Source organism: Erigeron canadensis, chromosome 1 (genome assembly GCF_010389155.1).
Source record: "Erigeron canadensis isolate Cc75 chromosome 1, C_canadensis_v1, whole genome shotgun sequence".
In the NCBI taxonomy this organism is placed as follows: Eukaryota; Viridiplantae; Streptophyta; class Magnoliopsida; order Asterales; family Asteraceae; genus Erigeron; species Erigeron canadensis.
In genome coordinates this window covers 56,465,552-56,492,096 of record NC_057761.1, presented here as the reverse complement: position 1 = coordinate 56,492,096, position 26,545 = coordinate 56,465,552, and the positions used below count along the sequence as shown (strand labels likewise).

General features: G+C 32.0%; 3 protein-coding genes across 3 annotated transcripts; 1 reads left to right on the top strand and 2 right to left on the bottom strand.

The window, feature by feature from the left end:
- Positions 1 to 991: 991 nt before the first annotated feature.
- On the top strand, positions 992 to 3,888 carry LOC122610715. The gene is made up of 5 exons (XM_043783685.1): positions 992 to 1,245; positions 1,387 to 1,823; positions 2,121 to 2,332; positions 2,900 to 3,161; positions 3,426 to 3,888. The coding sequence occupies exons 2-5, from the start codon at positions 1,389 to 1,391 to the stop codon at positions 3,753 to 3,755; spliced, it is 1,239 nt and encodes a 412-aa protein (XP_043639620.1). The 5' UTR covers positions 992 to 1,245; positions 1,387 to 1,388; the 3' UTR covers positions 3,756 to 3,888.
- Positions 3,889 to 4,189: 301 nt separating this feature from the next.
- Positions 4,190 to 8,061, bottom strand: LOC122606706 (patellin-3-like). The gene is made up of 4 exons (XM_043779561.1): positions 7,071 to 8,061; positions 5,749 to 5,873; positions 5,490 to 5,640; positions 4,190 to 4,778 (listed from the first exon to the last, which is right to left on the bottom strand). Exons 1-4 carry the CDS (start codon positions 7,959 to 7,961, stop codon positions 4,524 to 4,526), a joined length of 1,422 nt encoding a protein of 473 aa, XP_043635496.1. The 5' UTR covers positions 7,962 to 8,061; the 3' UTR covers positions 4,190 to 4,523.
- A 13,171-nt stretch (positions 8,062 to 21,232) lies between these two features.
- On the bottom strand, positions 21,233 to 26,150 carry LOC122584920 (transcription factor TGA9). The gene is made up of 13 exons (XM_043757003.1): positions 25,989 to 26,150; positions 25,664 to 25,842; positions 25,324 to 25,415; positions 24,898 to 24,980; positions 24,114 to 24,410; positions 23,134 to 23,178; positions 22,798 to 22,857; positions 22,620 to 22,697; positions 22,460 to 22,508; positions 22,099 to 22,370; positions 21,756 to 21,977; positions 21,518 to 21,660; positions 21,233 to 21,419 (listed from the first exon to the last, which is right to left on the bottom strand). Exons 2-13 carry the CDS (start codon positions 25,795 to 25,797, stop codon positions 21,329 to 21,331), a joined length of 1,566 nt encoding a protein of 521 aa, XP_043612938.1. The 5' UTR covers positions 25,798 to 25,842; positions 25,989 to 26,150; the 3' UTR covers positions 21,233 to 21,328.
- Positions 26,151 to 26,545: the final 395 nt, after the last annotated feature.

Here is a 26,545-nt window from a genome sequence, read left to right as displayed (position 1 = left end):
CTATTATTAATAATGAACCACTCCTACTCTACATAATAGATATTCGCTTTATTTGTATCGTATCGAACATTGCATTTTATAGGCTGGCAATCTAATAATTTACTATCCTCACTCCATCGTCATGCTGTCTTAGAATTTCATTCGGTTAAGTATATATGTCTTAACGAAGAGACTGTTCCCTACTAATTTATCGGGTTTAAATGTATTTTTTGTAGTGTTCAAAATGATCAAATTTAGCTGGCAAGAATTAAAAACAAGTCTTGTACTTATACACAACATATACAAGTGTGAAAACACGCATATTTTGGGACATATGTATTATCCGGTGGTAAAAATCTTTTTTTCCTGTCCATCTGGAGTAAAATTATTATTGTAATTATTTTGAGTGATATTAATATTTTCTTAAAATGCTAATGAAAAATTAGTCAATGTTGTCTTAGAATTTAATCCAGTTAAATATACGTCTTAACGAAAAGACTGTCCACTACTAATTTATTGAGTTTAAATGTGTTTTTTTTGGAGTTCCAATTGATCAAATTTAGCTGTCAAAATTAAGAAACAAGTCATGTAATTATAGATAACATACTGTGTGAAAATACGTGGAGAATACTAGAGCATTTTCTATACCATTTGTATTGGGTATAGTCAATTTATCCATATATTAAACATATATATTATATAAGAAAAATGAATATATGGCTGTTAAATATCTTACATAATGTATTAAATTTTTAATGGGAAAAACACAAATACTTCGAGTAGTATTTATGAGGTACTGCTACATTCATAAACCGGAAGCTTGGAAGCTTAATAAATAGATTAATAAATTTCAGGGGGCAAAAAGGATTATTTATCCATCATAAATTTACATTACCGATCATTTCCCATAGATTTACTTTTTAAAAAGGCAAAGCATTAGTTTGCACAATCAACTTGAATATCCGCAGCTCCCCAAATAGAATATGCTAAATGGCCAATATGCCACCACTATTTGACAACTTGATTGCTGGCCGTTGACCGTTTGGAAGTTAACCAAACCAAGTAACGAACAACAAAACCGAAACTATTAGGACAATACCATCATTATCATCATCCGAATTTTTTTTATTTGCACACATTACACATTTATAGATTTCCTCCATAGTCATATACCTGTGTATCTATATATACAGATTGAGTATGTAAATCTGATTGTTAGTGGCGTCACTCCACAACCCCATCAAAGATCCTGTCACTTTCTTTAAGGTAAACCACAATTCTTGGATATATGTCTTCTTGAATTCTACTCTATATATATATATATATATATATATATTATTAGTAATTATTTCATTTGATATTGACATATGGGCATATGGGTATTATAAAGTTTAAATCTTTTTCCAGAAATGGTATTGAAAAAAGTGATGGGTATGATGATGGGCTGTCTTGGAATAAGTTGTTTGAGGATCACTGATCAGGCAACAAGGCCAGCACCACCTTCTGAGTGTGATTCACCATCTCCGTCATCATATGATGTCAACGATACCCAATCCCGCAATGAGAATGGTACAAAATGTAAACAGTCTTACCCCTGCCCAGATATAGATAGTCGAGCTCCATCATCAGATGATGTTGATCATAAATCATCCTCATCATCATCATTAACATCATCATTGTCATCATCATCATCCTTGTCATCATCATGTGGTAGAATCAAACTTAGTGATGGAAGGTACTTAGCTTATAAAGAAAGAGGAGTTCCCAAGAGCCAATCAGATTTCAGAGTTGTTATTGTTCACGGATTTGCTAGCAACAAAGACATGAACTTTAATGCTTCACAGGTACATCTATACAAACCCTTTTATCTTTTTATGTCTTTTGTATATGAATTTATATGCTCAATTGCTTTTCTTGCATAAAAATGGGATTTACTTAACCATTGACTTAGGGCTACTGTTAATATATGATCCACATGTATAAAAGTATTGTACTTGAATGTTTAGTCTTATGTTCAAGGAGCAGTTAGTTTTGATGTACACAAGATATCGAGTTTCCAAGATTTTAGAGAACCTGTGTAGATGACTACATATAAATCGTAGACATGATAATTAGTGTTGTAAATATGTTTTGACTTGCAGAAACTAATGGATGAATTGGGGATTTACCTTGTACAATTCGATAGAGCTGGATATGGAGACAGTGATCCATATCCTAAGCGGTCACTCAAGAGTGAAGCATCAGATATTCAAGAACTTGCAGACCAGTTGCAGCTTGGGCCTAAATTCTATCTCATTGGGGTCTCAGTAGGATCATATCCCACATGGAGTTGTGTCAAGAACTTACCCGAAAGGCATAAAAACTTGATTACTTGATCTCTTTCCATTTTACTAGTTGCTAAAGATAGAGGTGGCAATTTCCATCAATCCGGGATATGTTTTACCTTCAACCTGTCAAACTGGTAATATAATTATCAAAAAAATACATGGGTAAACTTAAAACGTGTCATATGCGTTTTGAACATGTTGCCCATAGTCTGTTTTTTAACGCATAAAACATCTTCGTTTTTCTCAAATGAAAAATGCTCAGACTACCCAGAGCCCACCATGTATTCTCACATTTTGTCCTCAATGGACTAGAACCCACAACCTCTTGATTGATTGGTCAAGTAGAATACAGTTAGGACGAAGGCCATTTGGTGATGCATAAAACATTTTAAAACATCTTTAGTCAAATGCTAGATTAATATTGAAATTATTATATACCACGCTAAATTAACCTTAAAATAGTTGAACTTTTTGGTCAAAAGTGTTACGGGTGAAACTGACCCAATTTCTTTGGACCTGTTATGCAATTTGCCTACCTCGTCGGATATGCTAGGTATAGTAGTTATGCTCTGACGATGGTGTATCCTTGTCAGGCTAGCAGGAGTAGCTCTAGTAGTTCCATTCATAAACTACAGATGGCCATCACTTCCTCGTGATCTCATACAAGATGATTACCGGAAAAACCTTTCAAAGTTGGCAGTCTGGATTGCCCGCCACACTCCAGGGTTGCTACACTGGTGGCTGACTCAGAAAATGTTCCCTTCTTCTTCTGTTCTTGATAGAAACCCAAAATTCTTCAGTAGTAAAGACTTGGAAGTCCTGAAAAACACCCCCGGATACCAGTTGCTTTGTAAGGTAAATCATCTACTTGAAGTGGCAATAACTAGTTTTTTATTTTTATATGAACACATACTGCTTCTGTGAATCTCATTATCTTGCACTCGATATAACGTTTTCAGATAATCAGACTAGTACTATTTTCAGCCTATATTTTACAACTGGTTATCTCATTCTAACTATTCAGCAGCATAGAATCACTTTCAAAATGCACGCCCAAACACCCATAAGATGAATTAAACAGAATGCAGAAAAATGATCTTTGTTCTTGAACTGAAACAGAGTAAGCTGAAAGAAGAACCGATATTTCATAGTCTTATTAAAGACTTCATGGTTGCATTTGGGAAATGGGATTTTGACCCGCTGGCTCAAAGCAATCCTTTTGAACAAAGTCAAAGTCACTTCCACATCTGGCAAGGTTATGAAGACAAAGTAGTACCTTGTGAACTACAAAGGTATGTATCCTCAAGGTTGCCATGGATTCAGTACCATGAAGTCCCCGATGGAGGACATCTGCTCGTGTATGATAGTGATGTTTGTGAAGCCATTTTGAGGTCTCTTTTACTTGGAGAAGCAGCTCCATTGTATATACCTAAATTCGATTCAAACTAGTGATTCTTATAGGTCAAATGATTGTTTGATAGATATATCATATGTTCGATATAGTTTGATATTTACATTCTTCCATGTAAGACACGGATTCCGGAGAAGTACATGTTTGGTTTGTTTTTTGTTTTACTTCAAACTGAAACTCAAAGGGGTTAGTAAGTTGTCAAAACCTCCTAAATGGTTAAAATTCATTAGTGAATTAAGCAAAAAAGTGCAACCTAAAAATATGTTTTGGCCATTACTAACAACAATAAACCTGATTTGACTCGAACCCATTTTGACTTTACCAATTGCCTCAGACAACATATTTCGTCACCTCTAAAGTACTGGAACAAGCTCAAAATAAACATTTTACAGTTATTAAATTTGATTTATGATGACTCGCATCAATATTATCTCTGAGATTAAGATTCTTTAAATTACAGTTCCAACAAAAATGGGTCAAAACAAACCAAATATGTAAATTGATTCTAAACCTATTATCATTAGTAATTTAGTACAATTACAACATAGTTGCATGAACTAACTGCAACAAAGGGTTATATCAAACCAAATCCATATCAAATGCACAACAATACAACACTCTAAGACCAAGTTCATATCAAACTACTAACAAGATACACTACCTCCAGCCCATAGAAGGAAGAAGTCAATCAGGAGGTAAAAGTACAACACAAGAAGCAAAACATTTTTAAAAAATACAATATTCGGTATTCCAAATCCAACATTAACAAACCCGTCATAACTTTGAAGTATGGAAGGTGTGGTTCTTCATTCAGTAAGAGGATCAACTTTAAACCTATAAAGCAGTGTTTTCTTCTTTGAAGTTGGGTTGTCAATAGTGAGAAGTAACTTACCCAGCTCACTGATTTTAAAACTGTGGCTTATAACTGGCTCGTCTGTTGGGCTCATCTTCTTTGGTTTCTGGATATTAATGGTATAATTACCTTCATTATTTGGCACATATTCAGCACTGTAGCTCACTTCCCATCCAACTACTCGTAGCTCCCACACAAAAGTGCATTTCTGCGATAAGGTTTTCCCTTTTATTTACTAAAAGTAAATAATGCATTTCTATGATATTAAAGGAGTATGTGATATCTAACTGTTAAGGAAAAAAAAAAAGATTCTATCAATCAAGTTAAAAGACAATTCTTATTAAGATTTTACATAGTTTCGGCATATCTCTAGCTTTTTTTTTATCCAGAAGTCATGGTGATACACATATTGATTATACATGTAATACAGTAACACGTAATCCAAAAATAATATATATGAATAGATAATATGTAGAGGTGGCTATTTTGACGCGATTATTTGGGTTATGTCTTATCTATAGCAGGTCAAACGGATAGAATAAAAAACAACGCTTAAAAGAAAATGGGTCAAATGGTCAAGAGTATCTTAAAGTAAATATTTTGTGTATAAAACCAACTATAAATAAATCTGTATACTCAAAAATTATAGCAAAAACTGTTTCAGGTCAACCCAGAGCGGATTGACCCATACCACATTGCCTGTCCTGCCCATTTTGCCACCTCTGGATGACACGACACAAGATAAATAGAAAACTATGCAGAGATTAGTGTAGTTCCCTAGCACTAGAACTCAAACTTCAAGACTCGAGAGTTCTTTATTTACGTTCTTTTCAAAACCTTTGATATCAGGCACAGGACTCGTGGAATAACAAAAGATATATCCAACAATGAAAATAAAAATAATAATCCTAAATTATACCTCATTTACAATAATCTCCACAGTTTGCTTGGTGGCTGGTTTAACAATAACAACTGCAGCTGGATCATCAATCGTGAATTCCGGGTTGCAATCACAATAATCTACACTCAGTCCACCATACTGTATCGGGACATGTTCTGGACTCACATATCTACGCAAAAGTCAGTAAAGAGAACCAAAATTTAAGCTGACAACCAAAAGCAGAATCAAGATTCCTTAAATCACAATCTCACGATAAAATACTCCAAAAATAACATACTTGAAAAGGGCTTCAGCGGTTTTTGCAGGGCTGGCAAACACAAACTTGCTCTTAGTTCTTTGAGTCATGAACGGACTCATCATCGAATAAAAAGCCAAATACCACCATGGAACATTGATGAAAACCTTCGAAGAGAAACCCCCAAAACAATCACAGCTTAGTACATCTTATGACATGCTAATAGTTACGGGAAATTATGTGAACATCAAATACTACACATTTGAAAAGCTATAGAGAGATGGAATTCCATTGACTAAAAGACTTGTGTTAACACCGCTAACTTAAAGGCATAAGACCAATAAAGGTGTCATTTTCAAATTGGAATTGGAATTTATTATCCCCATTCAAGTATCATTTCGAATTGAAAGGCACTTTCTTGGAGTACATATTGACTTCATAATTCTTTAGGCTTTTAACAAACCAATTAAATTCTTAATTCTAGCAAAGTTAAACTCATTTAATCAAAAACAGCAAGAAAGTAATCAAATCATTAACAGTAGTTCTAACTATCAATTGTTTAATACCGATACAAGATCCTTAAACTATACTAACATGACATTGTTTCTGTTACAAGACCAAACGATAAACTTATTTTAAAAAAACATAGCCTGCAACAACAGCCAATTGAAACCCAAGATGACAAGATTGAATTTTTTTTTCCTGATACAAGACTAAAAGATAAACTTATTCTAAACAAACATAGGCTTGATCAACAGCCAATTAAAAACCATAATTAATCTATCAAAACACTAGTCAAAATTACAAATTCAGTTTCTTAGATTAATACTTTTTTATGTTACACAAGATTGAATATTTTTTCTATTTAATTGACATAAATAAAGCATAGATTAATAACCAATTAAAAAAAACAACCTCTCAAAAGATTAGTAAAAGATCTCACTTCCAATTTATTTAATCCTAAAAACCTGGTACTAAATGACCATAAGACATTCTTTATGCTACAATATTGATACTTTATATTTATTTATTTCAACAAACATAGCAATATGCCAATATAGCATAGATCAACCACCAATTAAAAACAACAATTAATATCTTTTAACATTAATCAAAAGTACCAACTTCTAATACTTTTACTTTAAACTAACATAGCATACCAACATAACATAATACTAGTTCAATAACCAATTAGGCAAATATCTTGGAGGATTCATGGGGATACCCCATTTAGACGGCGACCATCTGAGTGAAAACTGGTCCTACCGGTAAACCTAACTAGCGAAAGCCTCCTCATTTTACCCAATTAGGTTGATAACCAATTAAAACAACAATCAACAAATCTTAAAAACACATAAATTCACCTGCTTAGCCACAAACTCGGGATAATTATCCTGCAACAACTGCAAAGCCTGCTTAGTAGCCAATCTAAGCTCCCGTTTGCCGGGCCCAGGCGAATTCTTCAAATCGCTAACTTGAAAAATAGTATTGATCCCACCAGGCCTAAAATCCAACTTCCTAATACTCCTTTCAAGAAACTGAATCCTCCATTTCAAAAACCTAGTCCTTTTTTCTTCATCAGAAAATGTTTTTGCATACAAGTCTTTATTTTGAAACTCACCATAAACATTATAACAAACAGGGTGTCCATCTTTATCATAACCATGCATAAACACAACTTTTTCAAGATCATCACCTAATTCTTCATTGACTAAATCATCAATACTAAATGCTTTTCTCCATAAAAGTGTGTTTTTTAACATTATGAAAGACTCTTTGACCTTAAAATCTCTAGCCCTTAAAAACTTTAACAAAACAACATCGGTTCTTTCATCTTTCAAAAGTGGGATTCCCCAAATTGAGATCTCTTCATGATTTTCTTTGATTTCTGAGCTGGGTTCCTCTGAATTTGTACTAAAGTTTAAATCTTTATTGTTTATAGCTTCTTGGACTACATTTTTGAGCTCAGAAAGTGAATCTTTTTCCAAATCTGATAGATCTTTGAACTTGTTGCTTTCTTCTTTGAAAGAAACCAAAGAATCTGGGGGGGTTCTTTTTATGGGTTTTTGTGGGTGTTCTATAACTTCACCTATGGTGGGTGTTGGTGGTGATGCAATGGTGGTTTCTTTTGATGTTAATATGAGTGGTAAAGAAAGTGGTGTTTCTTGCTCCGGTGGTGGTTGGGTTTCTAGGGTTCCGTCGTGGTGTTCTGTCGCCGGCGGTGGTGTGGCGGTGATGGGTGTTTCGTCGGCCATTTTTAGAAAGAGATTTCAGGGTTTAAAGTTGATTCAAGAATTTTAAAGATTGTTTTGTATGAGTGTAGTAGTACTAAAGTGACAAAGGTGGGGTGTGTTTTTTGATAAAGCAAAGAGAATAAAAATTTGAAAGTTTTATATCAGTAAATGAAAAAAATTATAAGTGAATATGGGGTTATTATGTATTTAATTTGGATAAAAAAAATTCTTACATATTAATATTTTAATATTTTAAATAAATGTTTTACTTTTATGATTTTTATAGTTTAAAAAAATGTATATAAGAGATTTTTCATCAAACTTAAATAACTAACGATCTTATATTCTTTTAACCTGAGAGTATAACATATGGTTATGTACTTATGTTTACATATGTGGTTGGTTGGTTGATAATCAAACTATGTCACACTTCTAAAGTGATGTCTTGTTACTTAAACATAATAATTAATGTGATATGATCTTATTATAAAAGGGAATAGAAATCTATGTTCAATAGTTTTTCATTTCTTTTGTCACTAAATTCTAATGTATGGTAAAGTTTTGTTTTGACTTTAATGAAGAAAAAGTGGATAAAAGTTAAGTTGAACAACTATTTGGTAGATGGAACAATTATGATGAGTAGGGAATGGATGCTTGCCTTTCTTTTTAATGATGAGAAGACACTAGAATTGATCTTTTGTAACTTCAAATAATGAATGAGATTAAAAGAATTTCACTTCAAAGGCTTATATGTTTGTTATATTTATTGGGAAATGATTAATCCTACTAAATAAATAGCCTAAAAATCCTTCTAAGTACTATATAATGTTACATGGAAATATCAAAAGGGAGATGAAGAAAGATAATGAGTAAATTATACATGTTATATGTATATAGTATTAGGATGATTATTTTCATGGTCCCGTGTCAATAATATTATCTAAATCCCTCAAAAATCTTGTTCCTCTTTCAATTAATAATATTGACATCAATATAGTTATTTTACATTTGTTACATGCAATCATGTAATGTAGAGAAACAAAAAGTTTTCACAATTTGTTGATCATAGTTATGTGACTAAATTCAAAGTTTTGGCTGTCTACATACGCAATTATTCATACTCTATATTTGACAGGATAATATATTGTTGTATGATTCACCCTATAGACAATCAAGATTACAGTCAATTATTAATGGATAAAACTCGATGATGTATTAAGTAAGTAACTTGAAAATTAACTTAGATGACTTTGGGCGCTACAATCAATCTGAGGATTGATTTGATGAGTAAACCAATTAAGTTTGTAATCCTTTTGATAATCAAAAGATTTTTTCTTATGCAGGTTTAATCTTCATATTACTATATGTTCAAATATGTTGTTTATATCAAATAGAAAAACCATTCATTAAACAACATGCACATTTAAGTCGTGAGCTCCACATAGCTTGACTTTTGAGGAGTTTGAGATCGAAATGTTCAATTAATGTATTGGCATTGTCGTGCTTAAAGCTCAATCTCGACCCCTACATCATGGTTTCATTTTTCCTTTTCTATTAATTGTAACTTGATCGACATCTTTTAAAAAGGAAGAGAAATGATTGAATTACCATATTTGTCCATAAGAATGTTTTTATTCCCAAGAGTTACTTAACACTTTAACAGAAATATCAATACTGACTATAAGAAATTCCACCGAATTAGTGATCGATGATGACTTGTTGTTCAGTAAATTTTACATGGTGTCTTATGCCTTATGGTATGCTTATTTAGGGCTTGTATACCTTGAGTCAAATGCTAAAAGCAAATGCATGTCACTTATGACAAACTTCTCTTATTTGGATAACTTACATTAAATTTGAATCATCTCATATTCTCATACCTAGCATATATGGATAACCTAGATTTTATTTGGTTCGGAATTTGGATAAATTTGTTATAGATTGAAATACAAATAATCCAATCCAAATAATATAAACCTTAAACGGCTGTGAATTTTAGATTAACTTATAATATGCCAGATCCAAATAATCTGAAATGCATTTGAAATAACACCCCTACTCACATAATATGATATTATGACCTACTCGTGTTAACCTGTGGTTTCGCGGGGTTAACAACATTGCCATCACTTGTCCCTTGTGCTTCAATGGTATTGAGAATACTTATCACACATTCTCAGCATGTAATATTGCTAAAAAGGTTTGGACCTCCATCTCTAAATGGCTCGACTTTGAGCTGCCTTTTCCTCTTCCTCCAGATGAGTTCTTGGATACAATCGCCAACTTCCAAATGAATTCAAATAAGAAGGCCCTCATTAATACTATTATTTTTGCTACTTGGTGGGAGATATGGAGGTTGAGAAACGAGACCGTCTTTGAACACCATAGAAAGAGGGCGAATATTTTGGTGGATTCAATTATCAATAACTCTTTCTTATGGTACAAACATAGACAAATGAAAAAAATATTAAACTGGGAAGAGTGGTTAAAAAATCCACTATTGGCATTCTAAAATCGTTTAGATGCTTTCTTTTTGTTTCGGTTCCAAGATTTTAGATTGGGTTTCTTTTGTTGTATACCTAGAATTCTTGTACTTCTAATATCTAGCATCTTGTTAGATAGTTCCGTATTAACAATATTATTCTGCTGTTCAAAAAATATAAAAATAAAAAAATTAAATATGAAGTACTCGTAATAAATAAATACATACAGTTATATACAGCCTTACATGGAATTATGGAAATATGAAATGTTAGAATGTTACTGGGGACTCAGGGAGTTAACCAGGGTCTGGGTTTCCTATGAAGTGTAAATCTGGGCTTTCTTTAAGCCATTAGTCATAAGCCCGTAAGACTAATAGTATCATGGGCTTTCATGTGCCTATTGTCCATTCAGATTTAGAATCAAACTATCCAAACCACATGCGTTATTGGATAGGAAAAATGACATTGTCACTAGAATTAGAGAATGACTAAATCTAAATAAGTATTAAGGATAGTGGACTCGTACATCATCAAATTTTGTTATCACAAAACTAGCATGGTACCTGGGTAATGCGGTAGCGGTGACGACAACAGCGGTTTAGTGGTGCCGGTGACGGGTGGTGATGACATCGATAATTGGTGTCGAGTGGTGTACCGTGTAAGTTGATATAATAGTGATAGTGTAAATATCTTAAAAGATAAAGACTTATAGTATAAATTAGCAAGATAAGGTTCTAAAGTGTAAATTAATTCATTAAGGGCAAATTTGGTAATCTCTAATAATCCTTGAATGTGTTCATTAAGGGTAATTTAGTACTTTTGCATCTAACCATTTTCTAACACTTTCTTAAAATAAGGGGTTGATAATTATTATAAAGGATTATAGATAATAGATTTAGCCTTCTTACCCTTCACCCCAAAAAAGTCAAGTTACCATTCCTGAGTTTAAAATACAATGAAAAGAAAAGATAAAATTGGATAGGAAAAAAATAGAAAAAAAAAATTATACACTTAGAAGTTAGAAGGCATTCTCGAGCTGCATTAGAAATAAAAAGAAAGTTAAATATTAATTATATTTTTAAGTTAAAACAAAATACTGTTTTACAATTATGCCCTTTTTTTCTATATAACATCAATTTGCAGCGTTAACATGTACTCGTAAAAAACAGTCATTATTAGCAACAGATATACATAAATTTAAAAGCAGCGACAATTGCATATATTTCATGTAACTTCAAAAATGAAACAGATAGAACTTCCGGCAATTAAAATATTTTAATGGCCGCACACTGCAGTAATCATTTATGGTTGTGACTAATTAAGATAAATACAGTAATATCTAAATCCCTCATCAAATATGTCAAACTAAGTTCCTGGCCTTTTGCTTTCTGCAAGTCAAGTGTGAGAGAAAAAGATAACTAAATTAATAAAAGAAAGTTGGGGTAGTTTTCAATACAAGAGTTCATCACTTTGTTGTAATTAAATTACTTTAGTTACCACAAGACCTTCAAAATGTGCAGATCACCGCCTTTACAATTAACATTAGCATTACAATTGTAACACCCCAACAATGCGAAAACGGGGCATTAATACAAAAGCTCAACATGACATGGAAATTAAGTAGAGACAACTAAATGCATTCAAGGATTGAGCAATCCATACATAATTCAAGTACAATCACAAATAACGGATCAAATACATGCACAAGGAGCACAACACCATCAATAGTTTACAAAAGGGGTAGTTCAAATGATGGCTAACGATCCTAGGCATAACCCATGAACGGGTGCAATGGATCACAGATCCACAAAAGTCCAAGCTCAATCTTATCACAAGCAATGCAATCATCCATCATGTCTTTGATTCACTTGATTACCTGAAAAGTGTACTAAAATGCGTCAACATAAAGTTGGTGAGTTCGTAGGTTTTGACTATAAGAAACAAGTGTCGGGATAACAACCCTTTAACATTGATACGGACATAACTAGATCATTAAATGATCATATAACCTTGAAACCTTGATTTGGATCGATAAATGATCACACGGCCTTGAAACCTTGATTGGGTCATTAAATGATCTCATAATTGGGACCGTCAAACGATCACCAAGCCTTGAAACCTTGATTAGATCATTTAATGAACCTCATAATCTTCTTTCGAACATATACAATCACACAACCTTGATTCACAATTCAAACGAGCACATAACCTTGATAAACTAGCCAAGCAATCATACAACCTTGATTCACAATTCAAACGAGCACATAACCTTGATAAACTAGCCAAGCAATCATACAACCTTGATTCACATTTCAAACGAGCATATAACCTTGATAACTAGCCGAACAAACATATAACCTTGATTCACATTTCAAACGAGCATATAACCTTGATAAACTAGCCGAACAAACATATAACCTTGATTTACATTTCAAACGAGCATATAACCTTGATAAACTAGCCGAACAAACATATAACCTTGATTACTTACATAAACGAACAAATAACAATCAAACAAAACCATGAAACACGATGTACACTTTTCACCCCAAAATCATGTAAAGAAAAGGGGTTACTAACTCACCTTGGTTCGACAACGTTAAGTTAATATTAGGTTAAGTAGGTCGAACGTTCGCCAAATGTCCACCACCTAACAACCATACACATTACGTTCACAAGTCAAATCTTAGCTTTATGCTAGTGATTTTAGGTTTATCGTAAGGAAATTAGATAAAAATGACTAATAACGACTCAAGGAAGGTTTAACGAGGCTTAAGGATACTGCATAGAAGTCTTGGTAAAAGAAGAAGTCGAATGATGAAGATATGAGACTCATAGACATTTATGAGTCGCATACTAGCTAAAGAAATGGATTTTTTTTTACATCTTCAGGTCATGAGACTTACACACATTTATGAGTCGCAAATAGTGAAACAGTGAGCAAGAGATTTTTGAGCTTCAGGTGATTTATGAGTCTCATGGTCTGGCCTAATAATTTGGGAAAAGTTGCGTTATAAGACTCATAGGATCTTATGAGTCGCATAGTATTGGTCGACCTGCACAACCTTTGTAGCCAAACACGGCCAAAAACACATCCATAACCCATTTTTTACTCAAGAATCGACCAAGGAAGGTTTAGATATCATTTTCAGACATAAACAACCAAAATCAAACGTATCCCACTTCATAAATCCATTCCATAACTCAAGAATCAATCAAAATTCCCTTTTGACCCATTTCGAACCTCAAGAACCCTAATTGGTCTATGAATCGGTTTTAAAGGGACCTAAGACTTGATTGAAGTATAAATGACATATTTAGACTTTCATGAACATAACCCACATCACAATTTTTATCTCAAAACATTAATCAAGCTTTTAATTAGATTTTTGACCCATTTGGTTACCAAGAACCCTAATTTTGACTTAAATCATCCATTGACCCAAACTTGACCAAGAACTCCCAAGATTTAGTTATGAAACAAGTTTATAATTGTAAAATGATGAACTTGAGACGAATGTAGCTTACCAAATCTTCCACGCAAGTGTTGAACCCGAAATTGACCCGAATTGAAGGAACCCTTACAGTTACAAACCCAAATTTTTAATATGTTGAAGAATTGATGATGATGATGATGATGATGAAAAACCCTAACAAAATCTTACTTGAACATTCAATTCAGTGTATTAAATTTAGAGAGGAAGATGGAGTTGTAAGAAAACTCTTGCAATGAATGTAGAGAGAGAGAAAGATAAGAGAAAATGAATGATTGGCGGAGAGGTGTAAGACTTTGGGTGGGGATGGGGTTGGGTCACTAAGTGGGTCATGGGTCAAGGGCGTCCAATTACTTAATTAATCTAGTTATACCACAAATAAGAAATCGACCCTTTCATTAATGACCATTCGATCATATAAAACACCTTGAACATCATGCGAACACAACTTGACTAAAATAAAAACGATCATCATATATATATATATATATATATATATATATATATATATATATATAGGGTAAAGTTATTTTGAGAACTTTTTTTTCTTTCGAGAACCTTTGAGAACTTTTCAAATCAAGCCCAACCGATGATTGTTCTTTACATGAAAATTGTTTTTTGATTGTTTTCTGAATAACTTATGTGTAGTTTTGAAGTTTATAATTGTGTGGAGGCATGGATTATCATCCGTTATACAATTATGTGGAGATTTTGATTTTTGATCATATGTGCACGAATATTGCTATGATCACTTGTATGCAAGTCGATCACATGTAATCATAGCAATATTCGTGCACATGTGATCAAGAATCCAAATCTCCACATAATTGTATAACGGATGATAATCCATGCCTCCACACAATTGTAAACTTCAAAATTACACATAAGTTATTCAGAAAACAATCAAAAAACAATTTTCATGTAAAGAATAATCATCGGTTAGACTTGATTTGAAAAGTTCTCAAAAGTTCTTGCAAATAAAGGGTTCTAAAAATAACTTTTCACTATATATATATATATATATATATATATTAAAACAATAGATATCCTAACCTTTTTAAGCCCTCTTCAATATAAAGCTATTTTTAAAATTTGTCACACAAGTTTTTATCCTATGTGTCATTATCACATTTTTTACAATATTTATCCATTAAATATTAAATAAAAAAGATATTTATATACAAACTTAAGAAACCAAATCCCTTATATTTAAGAAACAAATCCCATATGCAAAAAAGAAAACTAAAACCGTATAAACTTAAATATGAGTTTAAATTTTCTATATATCTTTTTTTTCCCTATAAAGGCAATATTCTTTATCTAACTTTTTTGATCTTGGATTCATTTAATCAAATCATATATTATCAAAATCATTTCATTATATGAACTTAAATATTTCTAACTAGATAATGATATCACAATTCGATTCATTGAAGTTACGGGTTATGTGGGTTCATTTCCTTCACGGGTAGCAATTGTTTTATTAAAAACATGGATTGTTATTACAATTATTCCTGATCAAATACGATATTTAGAGCAAATTTGCAGCCACAAGGTATTGTCAATCTCATTTAAATTAATTTTTACTATCCAAGTAGCACAACACCATTAGGTTTCTAAATATGTTCAACTAAGTTTAAATTTTTTTTGGTATTTAAATGTTGAACATTATATATATTATTGATTTCAATGTCAATATTAAAACTTTTAAAAAATAAATTTAATATCCGCACATCGTGCGGGTAAAAAACCTTGGGTATATATATATATATATATATTCACCTTGAACACAATTAAATTATAGCCAAACTCGCTCATATAATGAATAAACGATCATCATTAATCAAATGTACACAAAACTAACGGGTTGACAAAAGTCAAATTTCACGAATGATACAACAATGCCACACATTTTATTACAAGATATAAGATAAACAAAACTAATACGAAAAAGAAAATAAGGGTAAAAGATTTATTGCTATTAGAAGAAAGATTAGAAGATAAATGCCCAAATAAGCTTAGAGATCAAACTAGATTATTAGTAGTTCAAGCTATCGACTTAAGTTTGGAGAACTGGAATATTCGTTTAAACTTTCACCTTTTGAGATATTTGTCTTTCTAATTAAATACTAGTGTACTTCATCGGCCATCACAAACAACATATGCCGCTAGTTTCAGTTTTGATCTACTTGAGCATTAGCTCAATGGTTAAAAGACCATCCCTATTTATAAGGTATTGAGTTCAAGCATTGGGGAGTACATAAGGAAGTCCCTTTACGAGGGTTTGACTTGAGTTTATCCAGGTTCAAGTCTGAAGGGGCAGAGTTTATCCCTATTAATCATCGTGCCTTCGGGCGGATTTCTATTTCGAGGGAGCTCTCTAGCGCAGATCCAGTTAAGACAACGTATGCTAGACTTCTCGCTGTCGAATCACGACACGAAGTTTTCAACGAAATTCACCTTTAAAAAAAAAAATTCAGTTTTGATGTTGATTAGATAAATAGCACTAATCATAGTCAAATATTGTTAAACATGGGTTATAACTTATAAATAATGTGTGCAAGATTTGACCCAATAATTTAATTTAATAAACAAAACATGTGAGCACGCTGATAATGATCATGACCATTTTTACGTTTATACTATTGTCACCCTATTCTATTTTGCAACTTGTTTGTTCACGTAACGGATCCAAAATAAACATCGAGCTAGTCCCAAACCTAATAATGTAAGTCCAACCTATATTTAAATTAAGTATATAATAACTTTTTTGAAATATAATAACTTATCATAATAACTATTGTTTTTAAAGAATTAATGGGTAGTTTCATACTTTCATTACACAAGTCATTGTCAACAACTTTATTTTTTTTTTAAACTCATAAATGATACACTTGCAAAGTTTGTATATTTTTTAAATAATTCAAATTTGTACTTTCGGTGTTTTTGTAGATTTCGATAGGATAGCTGTCAATTTGGTTTACAGATAATAAAACTTTCAACAACAATGTAGCCTTTAGCTCTCTATGCGGATTTTTGGACCTTGGCCAAGAAGAAAAAAAAATCCCGGAGGATAAGGGTAACAATTATAATTATATAAACTAAGATATAAAAACGATGATAAATTTTATAACAAATTGGTTGATCAAGTCTTGATAGTCTATATTATCTAATATTTCATTCTCAATCGATATCATCGCCAACCCGCTAAGTCTTTCTTGACTCATTGTAGCAATCAAATCTAAATTATTCTATTTCTAAATTATGTCTGATTAACATAATCCATAATTCTACTTTATATTATACCTATATGTGTATATAGTGTAGGGTAACACTCTGATGAGAACAGTCTTAAAATAAGAACGGTGGATACACTTAAAAACATCATTTTGATGCATTAAAAGTCCATAAAACTAACATAATGCATAATTAAGTATCATTATTTAAGTGTTTAACAACACATTGATCCGTCAAAATAAAAAAAATCATGTTTTTTGTTGGATGCATCATTTTGATGAATATGCATCCAAGATGGATTAACAAAACAAAAAACATGATTTTCTTGATTTTGATAGACCAATGTGTTGTTAAACACTTAAATAATGATATATAGTTATACACTATGTTAGTTTTATAGACTTTTAATGCATCAAAATGTAGTAAAAAAATCCTTATAATAAAATAACTATATGATAAAAACTTTATATGATAAAAATGCTATGTAAAAAAATCCTTATAACAAATTTTATTCCTTATATGATAAAATAACTATGCAAAAATAAACCATATGGGTTACAACCCAGTGACCACCTGCCCCCCTAAAAAGCGACTTGGTGGGAACATCACCCAGATTCGAATCCCTGCAAAAGCATATTCAACCAGCCAAGGTTTCTAGGGTCTCACCGCCAGGCAGCGTTGCATGGTCGCTAGCTTGAGAGGAAAAATTCCTCTATGGGACTAAGGGGTTCCTAGGCATTATTTACCTTTTTTTTTTTCAAAAATATAAATTGATAAAAACGTGTTACATTAAAAAAAAGAAAATTTTATTGTAAAAAGAATAAAAACTAATTTTAAAGATAAAAAATGATATAAAAAATAAAAATATAAGTTTCCATAATTATATCATTAAAAACATAAATTAATAATGTCTACAAACTTAAATAAGGAAATAATAATAAATTAAATTTATTAAAATAAATTTAAAACTAAAAAAGTTAAATAAGGTATATGACATCATCATTTGATCTAATGGATCTAACTAAAAGTTTGTGAAGTCCTTCACCGATGGTTTAACCCACGAGTGTAAAATACAACAAGTCAAGTATACACTAGATGAGGACTAGTATTTACGTAAATATAAGTGCAAGAATATAAATAAGTAAATACAAGACTTAAGCAAGTTAAATAAAGGTGGAACACGAAAGTAATTTTCAATGTGTATTTTATTTATTGATGTATAAACAAAATACAAGGTTGTTGCGGAACCTAGATAATACCAAGGTAAGTATCTAAACAACCTTATGAATTACAAGTGATCTATACTTGCTAAATAATCTCCTTGATCGAAATACTTAAAGTTGTGAAGTATAACTGTTTGGATCGAGGGTATTTAGGCAAGTTCACCAAATTGCAAAAGTAATTTGAAAGAGGAAAATGACTTGGTATTTATAGGCAAAATAATCTCTACAGTGATTATTTTGCCGTACAAATGTGGTTGGGAGCATTTAAGGAACTTTGGTATTTTCTTTAAATGCAATACTAAAAGTACAAGGATAAAGTCACATTGATAGTGACTTGTCACCTTTTAGTCAACCACCTTTACACGTGTGTAAAACCTTTACAAGGGACGAAAGAGATATCCGGGTAAAAGCGTGTAAAGGCATAAAGTCAATTCCTCGTAATCAGTGTTCAGACTTGTAAGGTCTAGAATACTGACAAGGACTCCAGTTGTTGATCTAGTAAGTCTGGCAGTGGGATCCGCCACATGTCAGTCTTCTTCTTCAAACTTCAGACTTTGTCTTCAGTGAGAATGTTCTTCAGTAGAGTAGATCTGGACTCGAGTGAAGTTCAATAAGCAAATCTGAAAGACTCCAGATTTCCTGTACAAGTAGACACTTACTGGACTTCCATAATTTCTGGACAAATCTTCAGGATTACTCCAGTCTTCAAGTCTGGAGCTAGTCCAGTAAAAAACTGGACCTAACAAAGTTGAACTTAATCTAAGGGTCCATATTTCTCCAATTACGAATTAGTGTTTCTCTTTTATATATATTTAGAGATAATATTTGTTTAACTTTTGGATAATTGTTAAAAATTTTAACGGGATTAGTTATTAACACATATTATATATATATATATATATATATATATATATATATATATATATATTTGCAACTTAAAATGATGATTTTAAGTTGTTCTCACCGTTCTTATTTTAAAACTATTCTTATTTGATTGTCCCCCTATATATATATATATACATACATACATAAAAAATATCGGAACTCGGCCGGTCGTCCACTTCATCCTATGCCTAAGCCCCTTGCCAGAAGACGTTCCACAAAAGCATTATTTCATCTTGTTCCTTGAGCAATTGAGGAAGCCTAAAAGAGAATCGAATCCCTTGTAGGTGTTCATTTGATCCGACTAAAAAAACATATGTAAAGCTCGCGACTCGGATTGAAATTTTTACTCATAAATTTTAAAATTATGTGTACGATATGTTCACATGATCATAGAACTGTGCATAAAATCCTAGAAGTATATTTCTGCTGTTCTAAAAAAAAAAAAATCGAAGTATGTTTAGAAACATTAACACAAATGTACCAATACTCGAACTGATTTTTAATCTGAGTTTCAACCAAATTGACCAAGTTTTGACAGAAATTGACAAAATTGTAGATTATATCTCTAACGATTTACTCTGATTCTTTAGCGATCATCTCGATCACTGATCTTGTAATGAGTACTTGACTTTAGAACAAATTTTAATACACTGCTAAATCACTTAAAAACCTTAGCGATATAAATCCAGACCAATAGACACAATCTTTTTTTCCAATCTAACTATCGAGATTGAATTCTTGATTGGGTCTTAGTAATTTTAACAGCCTGTAGACAATGAAAGCAATCAGAAACTCACACAACTTTACCAACGTATGGCACCATCACATCACAAAACAATATAAAACCAATCCCCAGCCAATAGATATATTAAAATAAAAAAAAAAGTTTATGATGTTTGGAGGGAATGTAAACAATAAAACAACCCTAACAACTCGAAAAGTTTCTTCCCTATTAAACTAAAAAGTTGTGATTGTTAGATATCATCTGGTCCATATTAAGCCCAATATAGTTCTTTAAAAATTAGTATAATTCAAATCTTGTCTCCCATTCATGCATTTTATTGGGTATAACCCCTTCATGAAATCAAAGAACAACCACCTTTTCATCACAGTTATTACTCACTTCTTTTATTCAATCATATATAATCCTCTTTTAGAATTGGAAGACAAATACTAGTATTATCTTCTTGGATACTTTCTAGAGCAACCTGGAATCTTATCAGAGGCAGATTTGAATTTAAGTGGTTGAATTACCTTGACACTATCCCGGCTGGGGGTTATGAGAGTACCAATTCGGTACATGGGATCAAACGGTTCCTATCAATCTACGTTTTTTTTTTAGTTTCAACAATGATTTTGCTTGTCTTGAATCTTGTAGCATAATCAAGAAACAACCCTTATTTTGACCAACATTCATAACTAGAATAAATGTTTATACTCGGCTAGCTACTTTCCCAACCCATCTGGGCATGCCTAGACGATAGTATCGTTTTATGTACAATTAAAAGTTTTAGTTTCACAACAATTTCTGTGAAGTCTGATTATCGAAAGTTTAATGTAGCCCGGGGACAAAACAATGATTATTGATCAAGGAAGTTTTATGAAGCCAAAACCAAGATAATACTGATCAGAATATCGGTGCCTAAAGATAACTTGATGTCACCATTATTTTCCCAATAACATACGTTAATTCGATCAGATAAACAATTAAGCCTATCATCGCGCTCATTTGTATGCTTGTTATTTGACCATGTCACTCATCTTGTTCAATTTTGTCGTTTCAAGGTGTTTGTCTTAATTTGTTCATCAAAATAACCAGCAACTATCATTCACTGAGACAATTACCTTCTTCCATTTACAAGATAACATAGTCATAAATGTCTGAATACTGATTTCTAGGAAAACTAAAAGAAAAGATGATAAGCTAGATAAAGAAATAACAAAAGGAGAAACAGAGAATAAAACCTCAATGAACTAATTAATATGTATCCTCTGAAATTAAGTAGCTTAAACAAACAATGGCCATGTCCTTGAATTATCAACAATAGATCACCAACTTCATTTCATCATCCAAAGTTCAAAAAATGAATCTGTGAAGATTGTTCCATTTGCAAATCTGTCGTTGTTTGGCATGAGTTTTCATCACTTATCATCGCCCTACCAAATAAGAAGAATGATTTACGGTTACATATGTTACTAATAAAAAACTTCTTCTCCCTGAAATGAAAATATTAGTACTAAATTCAAGATCTTACTCGCGTGGCCTAGATGCCCAAAGGGAACTCAATGCTCTTAGCCTCCCATAATACTCACTAATCACCAAGAAACATTTTGCTGCTTGTCGAACTGTCAATATCCTATGAAGTTGATGAAGCGTCTGTTGTCTTAAATTATCGGCCTATGGTTTAATAAGTTAGTTGATTTAAATACAGCGATTAGAAGAAAGAACATATGTAAGTATTACTTTCTCCATCCCAAAAGATAGTTATTTACCTGACGAACAAATCCTTCAAGATTAGTTAGTTTTCCAAGTGCAACCGCCATATGGTGAACCCCATCATTGACGGACCCATTAGCAATTGTGTCAACCAATGACTGATGTAGCTGATCTAAACCTTGTGACAAGGCTTCTTCTGCTTGTTGTGAGGATTGCTGCAGGCTATAAATCCCCACAACTTGTTGATCTGTCAATGGATCAAGTTGAAGTTCTAGCATCTGACAGATAAAACACGGACTTTTTAGACCATTTTACTTAACAGTTTCTTTTGCAAGCTTATCATAGTTTTTGCGAAACTACCAAAGTTTTGGACAAAGTGTGAAGTTATAGATAGTAAACCTTGATAAGCTCAGAGGGACGAAAACCTCCCATCCAGAGGAAGCAGCGTTCGGCAGGGGTAGTCCACATTCCAGTAATCAAGTGGAACACATCAGATTTAGCAGCCACTCCCTTTAGCCGAAAAATCTCATCATAATGTGCAATAAAGCTGTCTACTATGATACGAAGATCACCATCTGATAAATGTGATTGCAATCCTTTACGCAACTCGCCCATATGTCTTTGATCATCATCTAGCCATCTTGTGTACTCCATGTCAAATATTGTTGCACCTACACACACATTATATATCATATGTTACTTGCATATTAAACTCTAGTAAATTTTTTTAAAAATTAATCTAATAATCCAAATCACTTACCAGGACTAATGTTCCCTCCACCACCTCCACCGCCTCCCATAAACAGCCCCTAAATATATAGCACAGTCAATTTCGATTATTAATTTCTTTTCTTAAAGGTAATGACCCGTTACACCATGAGCTCTTGATTACAGCATAATATATTATCTACTAAAAAAACCTGTGATCGAACACGTTGAAGATCTTGTTCAAGTTGAGTTAGCCTTATTCTGCTTGACTCTAGTTGCTGAACATAAGCCTGCAAACAATAGAGTTGAACCGACAATCTGTAAATATATAGACCGTACTTTAACTAACTTAAGTCAGTCATATGATTTTTATTTGATGATTTAAGAAACCTTTTTCCTGAGCCTGCTTTTTCTTGCTGCTTCTCTGTTTTGAGCTAAGCGCCTCAATGTCTGTTAACAACAGCAAGTTTACACACTATAAGTCAGCGTTTAATTTACTTATAAAGCTTGCACAAGTTATTAACTTAACTAATTTTCAAATACAGAGTATCATATTTGTTTAGAATATGTCAAAAACTACATATTATTACGCAAAATTTGGCTTATTGGATAAAAAAAACGGACAAGCAGAATTGGTTTTCTTGTTTAAGTTACACGGGACATAGTAGACACTTTGATGAAGTACTTAGCATGGTTCAAAAATTCAGTAGTTATAACTAAAAGAACCTTGGCATCCAGTGTTCTCTCTGATGTTGAACCAATTCCTTTTCTCTGCATAAAAACAGCATAGTAAAATTAATCCTTCTTTTATTGTACTTTAAAATTAAAATCAATTGATATATAAATCAAAAGTTATGATACATTTATTATCTCCCTGTTCAAAAGAGTCAAATGAACATAAGGCCTGTGCGGCTGAGCCTCAACATCTAAGACTCCTTTTTCAGGGTGGTTTATTTTATTTTTTGGGTACTATTGCATTACCATCTCTCATTTTCTTTTTAATTTTCATATAAAAGATTTGCTGCTTTTCGAAATTATATATATATTAAAGATTTGCTGATGAAAACGTATTATTACTACATAAAAAATGTTCAAAAGTACTTATTAGTTACTCGTATTACACTAATGCAAGAGACAATAGAATTGTCGAATATACATGGGTTTTTGGGTTATACAAATCACATAATATCAAGTTTCCAAGAAAAGAAATGACTTGAACTGAAGTTATGGGGATTTGAGTAATAATTGCTATAAAAAGCTAAAAATGTAACAACTGTTCTTGGAAGAAGTGAAAATAAGCTTTAATTAAGAGGTCATTAGCTGTGTTAAAAAGTTTAACAAAGTCACCATTTTAGTGATAAAACTTGTCTCAAAGATTCTGCCTTTCTTTTCTCTCTCTATCATCATTCTTACATGTCAGTGAAACATATCTGAGTAACAATGACTTCTTTGTTTGATTTTCTAATAGTTTGTTGGGATATTTGAGTACATTTTTTATTCATATCTAGACATCATTTTACAAAGTATGTTAATATACATTTTTTATCCTCTATTATTTCATTTGTCATGCCTACCATAACAAGACCAACATATTATTTCCTAAGTTAGTAATATAATGGTATAGTAGAAAATGTAAGCAATGCCTATGAGTCGATATAAAAAACGGAAAATAGGAAAACTTTCTTAAGTAATGGTAAAAACGGAACCTTTTCCGAGAAGGGTTTGAGGGCTTGTTGAGAATGTGATGATCCGCCCGTTGTGACAGGGCTACCTCCTTCGCTTTCCATCTCGAGTTGTTGTGGTATTTGAAGTTGTTGTAGCTGTTGCCTAAAAACTTGTTGCTGTTGTTCTTGTTGTTGATGATTTTGTAGTTGATCAGAAGATGTTTTCCTACTGTTACTACTGATTGGAGATTCTGGTTCTATATGAGAAGGACAATGGGCCTCTGGTTTACTTGCTATTGCAACATTTACTGCTGATCCTGACGTACTTGAATTACTGCCCTGTTTTTCAAAACACAAATACATAAATGTCTATTTTTTTAATCACAAAAATAGCTAAAAAATCTTATACAGTTATTTTTTATAAAAAAAACTAGTATGTGAGAAACTAAGGGTAAAAAAAACTAGTAGTGCTGAATACCCAAAAAAAAAGAAGTTTCAAAAATCCAAACTTTAGAATATGTATGTGAGGAATTATGTAAAAGAATAGCTAAAACACCAAGAAAAAGAGAATAATTAATGTGGATATTAAAATTCATGCTATATTTGATAAAAAGATATGTTTTCAACACAAAAATCTCATAAAGATTGAATATTTGGCATGGGAATCAGAAAAAAAAAAAATAAAATTGTTTGAATGATACCAAAAAAGGGATAACTTGTTGAGAGATAATGAAGCAGAAAATTGTTTTTTTACTAATTATGTGAATGTAAGAAAATGGCAATAAGAAATGGTCAAAGATTGGTTATTAAGGTAAAAAAGAACTACTCTTGGTGTTTGATGATCTCTCATAGGCCAAGAAGGGAACATGTCCAGAGTAGCTGCTGGCCTTGGTACTGTTGTGTATAAAGCTGCAACAAGATCACATACAAAGAAATATCTTTTATTGATCATCATCATCAAGAAATTTATAACAAAACAATACATATATAATATATGTAATATACCTAATCCTCTTCTCTCTTTCTATTTTTGCACATTTTTATAAGTTTTAATGGTGATAGAAAAGGAGTAAGTAGAAATTATAATCATGCAAATTTTTTTACTTGGGGGTACGAAAAAAGCCCACATCTTTTTTGACACTTTCAAACTCTCCTTTTTTTCACATAGTAGTGTGTGTTCATGAGGGTTAAGTTTGTTATGCTTTAGAAAAGTATGATATCATGAACTAAAGTGAAGAAATAAAAAGCATACGTAATTTGTTTTCATCACTATGGATCTTATATCCTTGTAGAGCAATAGCTTCTTCAAGCTCACCAAAATCAAAAGATGGCCCTTCTTGATTTCTAACAAAAGATGAAGAAAAATGTCAAGAAAAACAGAGGGTTATAACTATAACACTATAAAGAAAGTAATTTTCTTGACACCCATGTGAAAAAGATTGAAATTTTAGATGATAAAAAGTTGGAAAAAAAATGTCATGAAAAACAGAGGATTATAGTATACGCTATAAAGAAGGTATTTTTCTTGAAACCCATGTTAAAAAGACTAAAACTTTAGGATAAATATAAGAAAAAAACTGGGAATTTTGTACATGAAGGCTATATTTGGAGGATTATAGGCAGGAAAAACAGAGTATGGCAAGTGTTGATGATGATGATGATGATGGTGATGGTGTGAAGGCCCTGAGTCTGACAAACCAGTCTCTCCAATTCTATGACTAGCCATGCAAGAACCTTTCTTTCACACCATTTTGTTTCAAGATTGTGAAATCTGCATATCATTTAAGTAAATAAACAAAAGCCCATATTATAAAATTCTTATATAAGCAAGAAAAAGGTATATATGGTTCACAAAATCTCATAATAGTGTTTAACAAGGTTTAAGGAATTTGAAAAAAAGAAAGAAAAAAGACTTACACTTTTTCTTCAGGTGAGAGTATGTGTATTTAAGAACTTAAAGATGATGAGCTGAGAAGAAGATCAAAGCTATCATATCAAGGTAACATCTGAATAGCCACCAAATAAAGGTCCAGTCTTTTTCTAAAACATGTCTAATTTTCTCTCTCCCTACATATATATACTTTCTGTCTCTCTTTTTAGCATTTCAACTTTTGATCTTCATATATATGGTTATGGGGTCTCAGCTTTCTTTTCTTGCTTCTCCTTTCCTATGTTGATTAATGGTTTTTTTGAAGAAAAAAAAAAGAAACTATTTTTGTGAACAATTCTTGAAAACTTCAATATAAAGCCTAAGCACAAAAAAATATTGCCCTTCAATATAACTCCTTTGTGTACTCTTTGTGGGGTTTGAAGACAAAATTTATATTATTTAAAAATATCAAAGAAAGTATAAATATATTTGTGGGGTTTGAAGACCAAACAAAAAAACACTAAAAAAATAAAATTTAAAACTGATTTACTTATATTAAAATGAATAAAATGTCTTGGCAGGAACCCACCAGAAATCACTGACT